This window comes from Oryzias melastigma, linkage group LG24, assembly GCF_002922805.2.
Source record: "Oryzias melastigma strain HK-1 linkage group LG24, ASM292280v2, whole genome shotgun sequence".
NCBI lineage: Eukaryota > Metazoa > Chordata > Actinopteri > Beloniformes > Adrianichthyidae > Oryzias > Oryzias melastigma.
This window is the reverse complement of record NC_050535.1, coordinates 11,280,574-11,294,188: the sequence shown is the minus strand read 5'-3', so window position 1 is coordinate 11,294,188 and position 13,615 is coordinate 11,280,574. Positions and strand designations below refer to the sequence as shown.

The following is a 13,615-nucleotide window of genomic DNA, read 5'->3' as shown; positions in this document are numbered from 1 at the left end:
GCCCGCGGTCACCCCCTGGCGGGGCGCCGCTGTCGCGCTCGCGGTCACCTCTGTCCGAGGCACCGTCCGCGGACTCCAGAGGCACAGTCTGGGTCGGTAGCCTGAACACGCCCTTTTCCTCCAACCTACTCACCAACAGGTCAAACAGTTCCTGTTTCCCAATCGGGTTCACATAACTGATATCAAAATGTTTTGCAATCTCCACCATATCGCTTTTTCGGCACAGTTTTAACAATTTTAGTGTTGGATGGGCAAAAAAGCCCTCCAGACTAAAGCCAGTCGCCATGGTTTTACCCTTTTACAATGTGTGCGTAGGAGCACAAGCAAACCTCCAGAGTGCCACGTCAGCACTATGCCTGTCAGAACCCAAAACCAGAGCTACACAATACAATAATCCCTTTAAAGATCCCGGATGAGCCCCCACTTATGTTACGTCCCCAAAGGGGAAAAGGTGTAACATATAGAAAAATAAACCGGGAGGGATCAAATAAGATTGGCAGCTGGGCCGTTTATTACAAAAACTTAAACTAAACCCAACACAAGTAGTCAAAATGAGGGGAGAAGGTTTACAAACTCAGAATCTCAGGCTTTTTAGCATCAGGTAGACATTAACATAAATCCAAAGCCAAAAAGCAAATCACAATATCAGGAGAAACCAAAGTCCCAAAACTAAATTTACAGGAAGGGCAACACCAGGCAAAACAGGCTTATCTATGGAGCTGAGGCCGACAACAGGGGCAGGCTGAGAAAACGGATTCCCTCTGGAATATCAGCCGCCACTTCATCCAGGTTGGGCCTCTTCTTTTATATCTTCCCATCCTGGCCTGGTAATTGGTGAGTGGAGGGAGGAGAGATGGTTTCCTTGAGGGGGGGCGGAGCCAGCAACCACTGCAGGCTTTTCAAGGAAGCTGTAAAACAAACTAAACAAACATACATGCATACATACACACACACACACAGGCCTAGCAGGCCAGGGGCCGTAACAGGGAGAGACTGATCAGGACCCCCTCTCCTTGTGTCATTGAGGGATGACAAAATAAAAGCTCAAACGTTCATTATGAGGCTATTCAGCCTTTGTCAGATAGTTTGACGCTGCAATGTCTCCCCAACTTGTCATGAGGCCAAAAATGTAGCTTATATGACACGAGGACACGCAGCAGGAGGAATAATCGTTTATTCGACACATTGTCCATGTGTAACTTTCAGTGTACGACTTTTATAAGCAATTTCAATTTATGCGGCTCCAGACACATTTGGTTTTTATTGTATTGGTCCAAAGTGGCTCTTTCAACACTTTGGGTTGCCGACCCCTGACCTAGCCCACTGAGCCACCCAGCCGGCATCAATGACACCTACATAACACACTCTTTTATATACCGTAACTATTCAACCGTTTGTACGATCAATGATTAGTGTCTTTTCATATTGTCTTTGCACCGGCATGCAACACATTACTGATGTAAACGGTTGTATAACAGTGCAAAGACGCTTCTCTCCATGGCACAATCAGCTGATTTACGTTGGTTGCATGAAGACTTCACTAGTGTAAAGAGTTGTACATTGGCACGAAAATGGGAATTAGGGAAATTGCGTAAATGGAGCTTAAGTACACTCAACTCATCATTCCATTAAGTTTACAGAAAAAAAAAAAAAATGTAAATGTTTCTGGTGCAGACCAAATAGCCCAGTGTGAAAGTGCTCTAAAGTTTCCGTGGTGATGTCTATCAATATTGTGAAACATCTTATCCCAGAACCAATAGTCCTAAAAACAGCCACAAATCCACATCGCTCCACTGAGGAAGAAGACGAGTTCTTGTCAGAAGTCTCAGCTCGTGTGAAGTCACTAAAGGGAAGCCTGTCAATTTATCTGTTACATAACGAAATCTGAGACTGCATGTTGCGTCGTCAAGTATCAGCAGTATTCCCACTTGGAATAAATCTAAGCATCAGCTGTTTGATAGATGCGTTTATTTTTGGCTCTGTTGCTTTGTGAGAGCGGAAACAGGACAGAACATTTCTCCCTTTGTGTTTTTCTTTAGGATAACTTTTCAAACGACAAAAGAATAGTTGTAGTTTCATATTGCACCTTCAAATGAACAAATGGATTTACAAAGAGGCCAACTGGTTCATTCATAGAATATCAAATTAAGATGCATTTAGGATGCATTTGGTTTGTTTGATACAGGTTGACCCAAGACCTCCATACTGTTTCAGTACGACAAAAGGGTATTGCTGTTAGATGAGTGATGTTGTAGACTGCAGCAGATGGAGTTCCTGGCTGTGCAACAGTCAGCAAATCAGAGACAGGAAGACTTTCCTCTTTTAGATGATTCCATCTAAATAAGTCTTAAAAAAAGCTGCAAGAGGCTTTTCAGGCTGTCCTCCTTTAGATAATACACAATAGATTCTCTGGAAAATAATATAGGTAATGTGATATTAAAACCCACTCCAGTCATCTTTTCATCTATTGTAAATGAGTTCTCAGTGCTTTTTTTTTAAAATAATGATTATGCCGCTTTTAGCTAAAATAATAAGTAAAAAAAAAAACTTGTTTTCTATAGGGCACAGTTATGGCATTAGTTGGTGAGAGCTCTCTGTTTACATGCTCTCCTGATGGTTTCCAGATCCTCAAGCCACAACCAAACCTATATGCCAGCTCTGACAAGGAAAAGGAAGACGTCGACGGATCTATTTGTCTACAAGTGGATACAAGGAGTGGCCCGCTCTGTGTGTTTACTACATTACAAATATGCTCTGTATTTTTTTATGTGATCCCGATTAATACTAATTTTTATAAAGAAATACTCAGAAGTGCAAATTTGAACTTAATTTTCTTAAAATATATCTTCTTATCATCAGAAAAATGCCAGAAGAACATGCTCAAAACAGTAAAAACATGATTTTTATCTGATTGGGTCTTTAAGTTGTTTAAATCTAGTCTGGGTTATGTGTCTGCTTCCCTTTAAGTTTACATTTTTAGCTCCAACGTGTCCACAGTGCGTCTTTTTCTTCCCAGTAACTACAGCTGTTTCAATCCTTTAATCTAATTACTGGAAATATTCCCAAAGTGTCTGTCCCCCATGTCCTTAATACTGCTGCAGTCTACCAGCTGTGCCAAAGTGAGGCTGGCTGGCTCAGTATAAATGTGGGCGTTCCACTAAATGGGCTCCAGGCACCTTGTGTTTCGCTGACAGGAGTCGTCAGCAACTCGCACTTTTCCCCCACGCGTAAGCAGTGGGACTTTCTGGAACAATCAGCTCTTCCTCTCGGTGACCCCTTCACCGTAGCTCTGTCCTCAGCAGCTCTGTGGGAGGCTTGTGGCATAAGAAGACTTCAAAGAGATCGCAATAAAAAAAAAGGGCTCTGTGCGGGAGGCCACGCTTCACTTTCATGGTTCACCTCATGCCGAACCACAGCAGAAGTCCATGATTGCAGAGAACACTCCTCTGCCTGGAGGTGTGTTCTGCTCTTTGTTCTGTTGAAACGCAGCTGCCAGTCCACCTAAGCTAAAAAAAAGGCAGGGTGTGTCACTGGGTGATGTTTTTGAGGATATAATAGCTCATAAACAACAGCAATATTGGATTTTTAACCAAATATTACTCTTTAAGAACTGTAAGAGGCTAAAACATCCTATTTTTAAAGACTCGCTCTGATTAAACTGGTGTTTTTAATATGTTCTGATGGAGGACATATATAAAGAAAACTAAGTTCAAATTTGCTTTTCTTGTTATTTCTTTATTTAAAAAATGCAGTATGAAAAATATCATATTTGAGACAGGAAATACACTGGGAGGGCCATAAGCTTCCTGACAACTAGATCTATGAATGTCTTTCTTTTCTTCGTCTGTTCAATTCCAATATTGATCGCCATTTTTGTTTCGCCAGTAATTTTGAGTTAGGGGAGTGAGGGGCTGTAAGTTAGCAGGGGAGTGAGAAATCATATAGCCCCATATTAAATATATCTGACCAAAAACTTTGTAATAGTTTTGTTCATTGGCATTTGCTTATATTTTAATTTGACAAAACAGAGAATTTTTTTACCAAACTGGCTCGAGATTTCCGTGTGTGAGCCACAGAGGCGATTTGAGTGCTTCAGTGTCCCCGGTGGTTCTGTTTGTCCTGAAGAAGAGAAAAAAAGCCACATTACCATTTGTTCCAGTCACATCATCTACTGTGGAAAGTGCAGTGTTAGTCACAATGCCCATGTATGTAAGCTAGTCTTTGTTTGTGACACAGAGTGGGATTGTTCCTTCAGGATCAGCCTTGTTTTGTTCAGCACACCAGCCGTTAGGAAGCAGAGACAGAACAGGCTCTTTGTCAGCCACATAAGACACTTCTTTAGAGATTAAACATGTTTACCTTTGATAATGTCTAGCTTTGCATTGTGGCTTTTTAATAAAGTAAAGCCACGACCAGTGCTGCGACCTTTCAGCACGCCTGGACTCATGCAGTGAAAAACAAGACGTCCTCTCATGAGCTCATCCCCAAACCAGTTGCTACTGGTTCAAACCACAGGTTCATTACTACGAACATGGAGAGGTGGCGGCGGGAGAGGGGGGGATCTAAGATAAGAGGAGGGGAGAGACGGGAAGAAACTAAAGCAGCAAATTTCAGGCAAAAGGCTGAGAGAACCTGAGAGGAAACAATAAAAAAATATAGATGACCTAACAGGAGGGAATTGAAAGTTTAGGGTTTGATGTTTATCCAATGTAAAGTGATGAGTAACTCCAAAAAATATGTTTTTGGTCTTTTTAACATGTTCTTGTAGCTTGTTTTCACAGTGGAGGACATGTATAAAATAATTTATGACTAAAACTGTGTTTCTGAGTACAGTAGTAGTATTAGTAATAGTAGTTTCCATACACATTGTTTCTTTGTTTACCACACAAGTTACATTCTAAAGATAACCTTCAATACACAAAATCTGTGGAATAGACCCCTCACTACACACTTCATAGAAAATATAACCATTTTCTCACTTTTTTGTCTTGTCTAAACTCAAATTTCAAACCTTCGTAGAAAAATAAACCCAGTATTTTTGAATGAAAACAAACCCTGATGGCTTTAAAATATTTTTATAGATTTATCAAGCTTAACCCATTCTGTATAGCACACACAGCATGGAGGAGATTGATTGGAAACGTCAAGTTAATTAAGATGCAGAATACACAAAAAAAAGCAAAATGGAATAAAAAAAAAATCTGTGCAACACTGATACCACGAAAGATGAACCGTTATATTTTGAGGGACCAATATATTGTCATTTCTCACTTCAAGATGGACTATAAATGTGAACATACAGCATATTTTCCAATATTCAAAAAAATACTCTGACGACCCACTGTTTACAAGAGATCGACGGTTTTTATTCTCATTTGTCTTGTAGATAGAATGGTTGATTTGGTAGTAAAAATGATGATATTTTCGGTCCCAAAAATGTAGCAAACACTAGACAAAAATTTCAGGATATAATTAAATGATCAGTACAGCTGTTCCACATTGATAGAGCAGTAGGCAGTATTACTGGTTAGGCAGTAGGTCATTGAAGAACGGTATTTACCAGAGACAAGCACCTATTTGTCGCAACTCGTCTTCAAATCTGACTGATTGGAAATGGGCATCAATAAGAGACAGGCCAATACAAGATATATGGTCGATGCGATTCATACTCTCTTAAACAAGTGAAATCTGTTCTTGTGTTAATAACTGTAACGAGAAAGTGTCTGTTCTAATTTATGTCTTCTTTTCAGTTTGACACAAACCAGCTGATGACCTCGGTGAATGTAAGCCATAGCCTCAGTCCCATCCACAAGCCGCTGGAGTCTCCGACCAGCGTGGGCAGCAGCGGCAGCGTGGGCAGAGTCAGCAGCACAGGAATGGAGCAGTCGCCGATAGACCGCACCAAAGGCTTCTTTCCCGATGAATCGGAGCCCCTCCTCCGCTGCGACTCCACCTCCAGCAAAGACTCCGCCCTCAGCAGAAATGGCTCCTTCATTACCAAAGGCAAGCGCAGAAACATGTTGTTGATTGTATAGACAAACAGCAGTTGATTTAGCCCTGACATATCGTAAATCTTTGACCATTAATGCGATCATCCTGATGCAGCGCACCAAAATAATATCAACCTTAATATTAATATTCCCAATTATTAATATAGACATACAATGAAAATAATGAAAGCAGCTCAGTTTAGTGTTTTTTTCCAATATAAAGTGTCAAAACAGAACAAAAGGTCTTGAGATATTTAGTAAGCTTTAGTAAGATTTTTGAAAGAAAAATAATTTGTAAATTAGTGTGTTTAAATAGGTAAACATTAGGTTAGTAGAGTTTGTTCTCTTCAAACATATAAAGTGGAACCTCAAATAACAAACACAATTCATTGTTACACAATTTCTCATAGACTTCATGGGGAAAATAAAAACAATCCAGAACATTATGGGGCAAAAATGTAGATGGAACATTGTTTAGAGATTTGTAAAAACACTTGTCAAATTACGAAATGACACAAAAAGCACGTAAATTGTAGGATTTTGCCACTTTTTAACATGGAAGTTTGATAATTTGCGGGAAAGTTATGGTTGTTAATTCAAGCAGATTCATTTTGTGAAGAATGTGTTATCTTTGTTTACTTAGTAATGGTTATTTTTTTAGGATACATTTTTGCATCTTTGGACATAACTGCTTTGGCTTTAACTTGTACAATTTTAAAATTATTTTGATAACTATCAAATTAAACAACATTTTTAAGCTCAATTTTTTTTCTGCTGTGCTTAAAGAGTAGTTACTTATCATATTTATTTACATCTTGATTAAATAAATGTCAAAATAAAAAAAGATACAAATCGAAAAACTATTGTTCTAGATTTCAAAGTTAACAGCAGATGTTAAGAACATTTTTAGAACCAGCTGTTAAGTATTTTTATTTGACTTTCTCATTTGGACCCGACTCCAATTACTTTGAATATTTGAACATGATTCATTCAGGAAGTCATGATTGTGTGGAATTTACAGTTTTGCTGCAACATTAAAAATACAAATTATATCAATAAAACAATGAGACAATATTTGTCCTGCATGTTAATTAACTCTGGATCAATTTTAAGAGTTAACAACTTTTATATTAAATATTTGCATCTAACTATAGAAAAATAAATAACTGTTAAGGAATTTGATAATTCACAAACTCCGGGTTTTTGAAATACAGGACACAGCTGCATGATTTCCAGTTGAGGCACTTGTGGTTTTTTTTTTTTTTTTTACAATACAAACCATGACTCAACATTTAGAAAGGGATGTAAACACATCTGTGGATTTTACTGCCCTCAGGAGGTCAATCTTGAAATATTTATTTTTCATTTTCTTTCTTTTTGATGTTTTTAAAACTTTTCCGCCCTTTATAATCCACTATTATGATAATATTTTAAAATGTGGTTGTTAGTTTTGTAATGAATATCATAAAAAAAACAGAAACATAAAAAAAGAAAAATATTGTATCATATCTAAATTACAAAATTAATATTTCTGTCTTCTAATATAGAAAAATAGAAAGAGGATGCTCCATCATAACAATTTGCCCTCATTTATTTCATTTCCGCATTGCTGTAGATAATATAGGGTATTTTCTTTTACATGATTGAAGTTATAATAGAGTGTATTTTGACAAAAATAAAATAAAATAGAATCTGTAATAGTTTACCTCCAGAAGCGAAGGGCATTTACAAACACATCTAGCAAACCATGGACGACAGTCTCAATAATTAGTGATCTTGCAAGGAGGTTAGCGAACATTAGCAGCTTGATAGCAGTTAGAATGTCCTCTATGAACTATTTAAAAAAAATGCAAAATGAAACCCCAGAAGGTAAACCACGAAATAGCAATGGCCCACTTTATATTCAAATCATGTTTAACAAATGATCATATAAAAGATGGATGCTAATTTGGCCAAACAACGTATTTAAATATCATATATGTTTGAGAAATGCCAACACTTTTGGTCTTTCTCCCAACAGAGAAAAAAGACACGGTGCTGCGGCAGGTGCGTCTGGACCCGTGCGACCTGCAGCCCATCTTTGACGACATGCTGCACATCCTGCACCCAGAGGAGCTGCACATCCTTGAGAAGATCCCAGCAGCTGAGGACAAGCTAGACCAACTTTTCGAGATCGCTGGGACCAAGAGTCAAGAGGCCAGCCAGACGCTGCTGGACTCCGTCTACAGCCACCTCCCTGACCTGTTATAGTAGAGGAACGAGGAGAAGAGCATCCAGAAAGGAGTCAAAGCATGCCGAAGCAAGGGGAGATCCATCGAAGCCAGTTTGAGTCATCATGTCGTTTTCTAACATGATCTCAGCTTCGGTTTCCTGTCAATGATGAGTCTGTCAAATCTTAACTACTTTGCACCTGATGGTCTCGTGTCTGTTCCTTCACAGCATCCTGTTCTCTACACATGTAACAAGGTCCATATAACAAACATGAACTGTGATCTTAAGACTCTAACTAGTAAGAAAAGTTGATTTATAAGGAGATGTATTGACTCCACACGAATAGCACTTTATTTATCTCGTAGGGCCAATGCCTTTGTGTTTAAAGGATAATACCGGTGTTTTCTTTTTTTTGTTTGTTTGTTTGTTAATTGTGCCAATCCTCCAGGCTTCTTGCCTCTAACACGACTAAAATAACTTAAAAGAAACAACTCAACGGTCAGTGATTCCTGATTGCATGAAAGGAAGCTAAAGAAACACAATGGTAAATAAGCTATAACTCACAATGACACTGGTATTATTCTTTGATTTTAGGGTTCTTGTAAACCGCATTCTCAGATAGTTTTTGTCCCGGCGTGGACTGACCTGTAGGTCAATGTGCCTCAACTTGATCCTATCCATGTATCCTCTTTGTTTTATTTCCTTGCCTGCCTGAATGTGAGGCAACTTATAACCACCAGCGAGTAGTAGCGTTAGCTGGCTCCGAAACCAAATCTATGAATCAAAATAATCTTTGAGTAAAACAATCATTAGAAATGATAACATACGGCTATGTTTTCAACCATTTTTCATGGTTTTCATTTGAACCGGGGAAGGGTCTGCTTCTCTGAGTTTAATGGTACAGAAACAAATTGTAGCGTTGATAAAGTGTTCTCATGACATTTTGGAGCTTCATGTTGGTTTAGTTTCCAATCAGATAAAGTTGAAAATGTAACTATGATGCACCATTCCTCTCTTCTTCTCTCCTGTTACACCGCTCGCTAACTTTTAGCGTCTTTTAGCATTCATATTTGTTTTGGCCTAACAACTAGTTAGGATGAACATTCATATTTCATAAGTAACTTAACATGTGTCCAGGTGTGTACTTGATTTTGAATGAGGAAGACGGTGTAACTTTTTTTCCAGCATCCTCTAAAAGCTAATGACATGAAAAGCTACATCGAATGAAAACTCACAAATGCTGGAGGACAACTTTGCCACATTTTGGGCAGCAAAACACCAGCTACCCTGGTGCTAGGTGTGAACTCTCACTGGCTGGACGACGACGTTAACCAGGACTGATCGATGACATGAAGGAATTAAAGTGAAAGCCTGTGGACTGCTAGCGACGCTGTTGATAATGAGAACGCCTTAGCTACAAGCTCTTAGTTTTGTAAACGGATGACGGTGGGATGTGAAATGTTCATGATTCTGGAGCGGATGATTTTATGGAGTTTCTCACATGTAGCCAGTATGTTGACTATGTAACCTCTTCAGATCAACAATTAAAGTTCAACACATTGTCATAAGCTGGTTTGGAATTGACTTTTTTTTTAACTTTACGCCATTTCTGAAAATTAAACTGTTATAAAGTTTACAAATTATGTTTTACACTTTGTAAAGTTTACAAAGTAGATTGAGAGGCCCCTCCCCCATTGCATTCCTAATAGCAGGGGTCTGCAACCTGCGGCTCTAGAGCCACATGCGGATCTTTTATCTCTTCATGGTGGCTTTGGCTGAATAAAAATAAAACAGTAATTTTCAAAAATTTGGAGTTTAGCTTCAGCGATTTTAGCAACATGCTAATATTTATGGTTATTTGTTATCTACTGGTGGTTTTAGGCTAATTTAGAGTTTAGCTTGTATTTTAGCAACATGCTAACATACTGTATTTGACTTATTTGTTATCTATTGGGGTATTTAGGCTAATTTAGAGTTTCGCTATTTTAGCAACAGGCTAAATTTTTTGTGAAAGATTTTTGATTACCAAACAAAATATTTTTAATGTCAGAAATGTTACATTCTCAATAAAAGTTAAGCAAATTTACTGATCTTGTCTTTACTTAAAATTTCAAAGTAAGTCATGTTGGTTTAGTTTCTTGAAGTAAAGAGAAACATTTCTAAAAAAAAATACAATAATTTGAATTATCTTTAAATTGGGGCAATTTTTTTTAAAAATAAATCTTCAAAGCAATACAAACTTATCACATTCATTACTTGTCTCTCAAGGATAAAATGGCAGAGAAACCAGCAGAGCAGGTCCTCAAATTAACACTGACTTCCTGAGATGCTTGTGGTTGTAAGGAGGCGGAGCCAAAGCGACAGTACAGGTGAGGTAACTGAGTTTGCTTTTCAGATTCATTAAACACTAGATGTGTTCAGGTGACAGTGACACGAGAATCCCATCACACAGGAAGTTTAACTCTTCTTTTAGGACATTGACTGAAATGGTAAAACTTTAAATTGCACAAAGCTTTTGGATGAAGTTCTCATAGGAGCTCCATCACTTTGAAACAGGTAAGTGAACATTCTGTTTTCAAATTGCTTCAAAAATAGTATTTTTTTTAAAAATTGTATTGTATATTGTAAAAAGATAAGCAAACATGTGGTAGAATAGAGGAAAAAATACTAAAAAAGGAAAATACTAAAATTTCACATTTCATTTACTGTCTTAAAAAACCAAAAATATAAATAAATTACTAAATAAATAAAAAAATAAGTTAAATACAAGAAATGTCAAAATATCTCATTTTCAAATTAAACCACATATCTTATGATGACAAATAAATGCCAGAAAATAATTTTACATTTTCTAGAACACAGAGATTCTGTGGCGCAGAGGTAGAGTGGTCAACCTCTGATCAGAAGGTCGTGGGTTCGGTTCCCATCCTGCCCACCCATGGCAAGACGCTGAACCTCACATTGCTCCTGGTGGTCACAGGTTAGTACCAGATATTGCAGTGCAGCTTCCATCAGTGTGTGGATGACTTTGACTGTGAAGTTCTTGAAGAACCTGCCCAGTCACTTTGTTCCATCTAAGGTTTAAATCTTATATTGTACATATTCCAATTTCACTGCTTATTTTGATTTTGGATTATACTGTAACTTTATTTTTGGAGCGTGTGCTGCTGACTACTTGGCCAGGTCACCCTTGTAAAAGAGATCCACCTGGTTAAATAAAAATAAAAATGAGAAGAAAAGCGTCATAAATATTTTATTTAAGTCCATATAGTTCTAATCCTCATTCAAGTTCCAAATCATTGAGTTTTCATCATTTGTCACTACATAGACTTTATACATGCTTTTCTGTGAGCTGAAACAATCAGATGAGGAAGTAACTGAAAAAAGGATGAGCAGGTGACAAATTGAAGGCTGAGAGAAACGAACCGTAACTCCAACATAAAAGTTCTCATTGAGGTGCTAAAATTCTGGTTGGACTGAACCCAAAATCAGCTTCTGTAGAGTTCAGAGTAAAATGACTCATTCTTTCTGATAAAATGTTGTTCACTGACACAAAAATATATCACTAGTTTAGGAATGCAGAGACTGTCCACATGATTAGCCTATAACCTGATGTCAACAAACCTGAGAAGGAGAGATTGTGGCAAATCAAACAGTCAAGCACAGCAGGGGTGCTATAGTGGTGTGGTTGGTCGTAAAGTTGGGCTTGTTTTTAGGGAAACTTGTTCTACACGTCTCAGCTGCTTAACTGTACAGTTAAAGTACAGATAATGTAAAACTATTCCTATAGATGCCTTGAGGTTTATGTCTCCAGGATTTTCAGAAAACAGCAACTTCCTTTTGCAATCCTGTGCTTGATTATGCAAGAAAAGAGAGAAAGCCTGTAAAAAGATTGAAACATCTATTTTATGTATAGCTGTTGATGTTGATGTGAGATATCTGGAGAATTTTACTGGTCGTAAACGAGAATTTTCCATTTGGTCTTTCCGTCTATCACTGTCTAGGAAATTTCTGTCATTTGATTCAGGAATTTTGCTTGATCAAAATGTTAACTCTTCGTTGGCAACACCCAATTAACAAATGCTCTAATTGCTTAATGTGAATCAACTGGTTCTGATGTGGAGGAAAGTGAGTTTTTCTATCTTATATTATCTTTTATACATTTTCTCCTTGACAAACTGATTGCATAAACACTTTGTAACTGTAAACTGTTGCCTATCAGTATAAGGTGCTTTCAAATCTACCAGACTTAATTGCATAAACGGTTGAGAAGTTACAATAGTCAAAAGAAGGTCAACATTGGAGTTAAAGCTCCAATGTAAAAAAAATAATTAAAAATGTGTATTTCCTGCTGAGGAACGTCTCTAAGTTGAGGTCTCTGGTACCGGAGACACAACTTAAAATGATTGTCCACATAGTCATTTTTTTCTCTCCGAAAGCAGAAAGAAACTTTTTTAACCCACCAGCATAAGAGATCACATCTCTCCAGATTTTCAGACCTTCACAGGTTTATAATACATGAAAATCCAATGTTCTTTAGAGCTTTACGCAGTCAGACTGGTCTTTATATCTACGACATTTCAACAAACCTTCTTGTGGTTCTTGATCTGTTTTTCCCACACAGAGTTTAAAAAATAGAGAGGATTGAAAATTGAGTTCAATCAATTCAGCGGAGGCTTGTAACCCTTCCACTCTCTAGGCTTGTTTACATTAAAAGTGGGGTCATCTGGACCCCACAAGACAGTGCGCTGAACGTTTTTCTTCAACGGTTGTCGATCTTTACTGGTGTGCAATGACAAACATGAAGTCTTGTCCACCTTGTCCACTTTTGTCATGGAAGGGCTAACACCTCAATGTAAGGGTAGGGTCATCTGGACCCCAAAAGAGAGCACAAGGATTGAAAAGCTTTCTATTTCAGGTGGCTTTTTAGATAGAACTTGATTTTTTATTTTTTTTAAACTTGTTTTATCAATATTTAGTGCAAATCAGTAGTCATCACATTCAAAGATTACAAAAATAGATACAATTATTTTCTTCAGGTACCTCTAAATACAGTAAAACCAGAAATGTCGGTTCTGTCCAACATTTTGATTGTTCACAATGCCACATGTCTACCTTTAGTTTGTCCATTCAAAGGTAGCTTCTCACCATGGCTCAAGAAAAAATAAAAACACACCAAAAGAACTTGGCAATACATTGAGACTCATTGTCTATTTTTACGAGATCACCTCATAGAAATCGATTTTTAAGATGGTTGAAGATTTCTTGTTAATTGTTTCTGTGGGAGTCCTAAACTGGAAGGACCAGATTTTTTTGCAATATATATATTTTTGCTGGGTCTATGAGTAAAAATTGCAGAATTCCTTTAAAATGCATTTCTACATTTCCTCTTTAGAATTTTTTCCTTATCTTTA

General features: G+C 37.6%; 1 protein-coding gene across 1 annotated transcript in view; it reads left to right on the top strand.

Moving 5' to 3' along the window:
• The window catches only part of tnfrsf21 (tumor necrosis factor receptor superfamily, member 21), a 39,592-nt gene extending 29,823 nt beyond the window's left edge, over positions 1-9,769 (top strand). Inside the window, exons 5-6 of the mRNA XM_024291560.1 lie at positions 5,751-6,003; positions 8,011-9,769. Of these exons, the coding sequence (XP_024147328.1) occupies positions 5,751-6,003; positions 8,011-8,240 (483 nt within the window). The 3' untranslated portion in view covers positions 8,241-9,769. The remainder of the gene's footprint in view (positions 1-5,750; positions 6,004-8,010) is intronic.
• Positions 9,770-13,615: the final 3,846 nt, after the last annotated feature.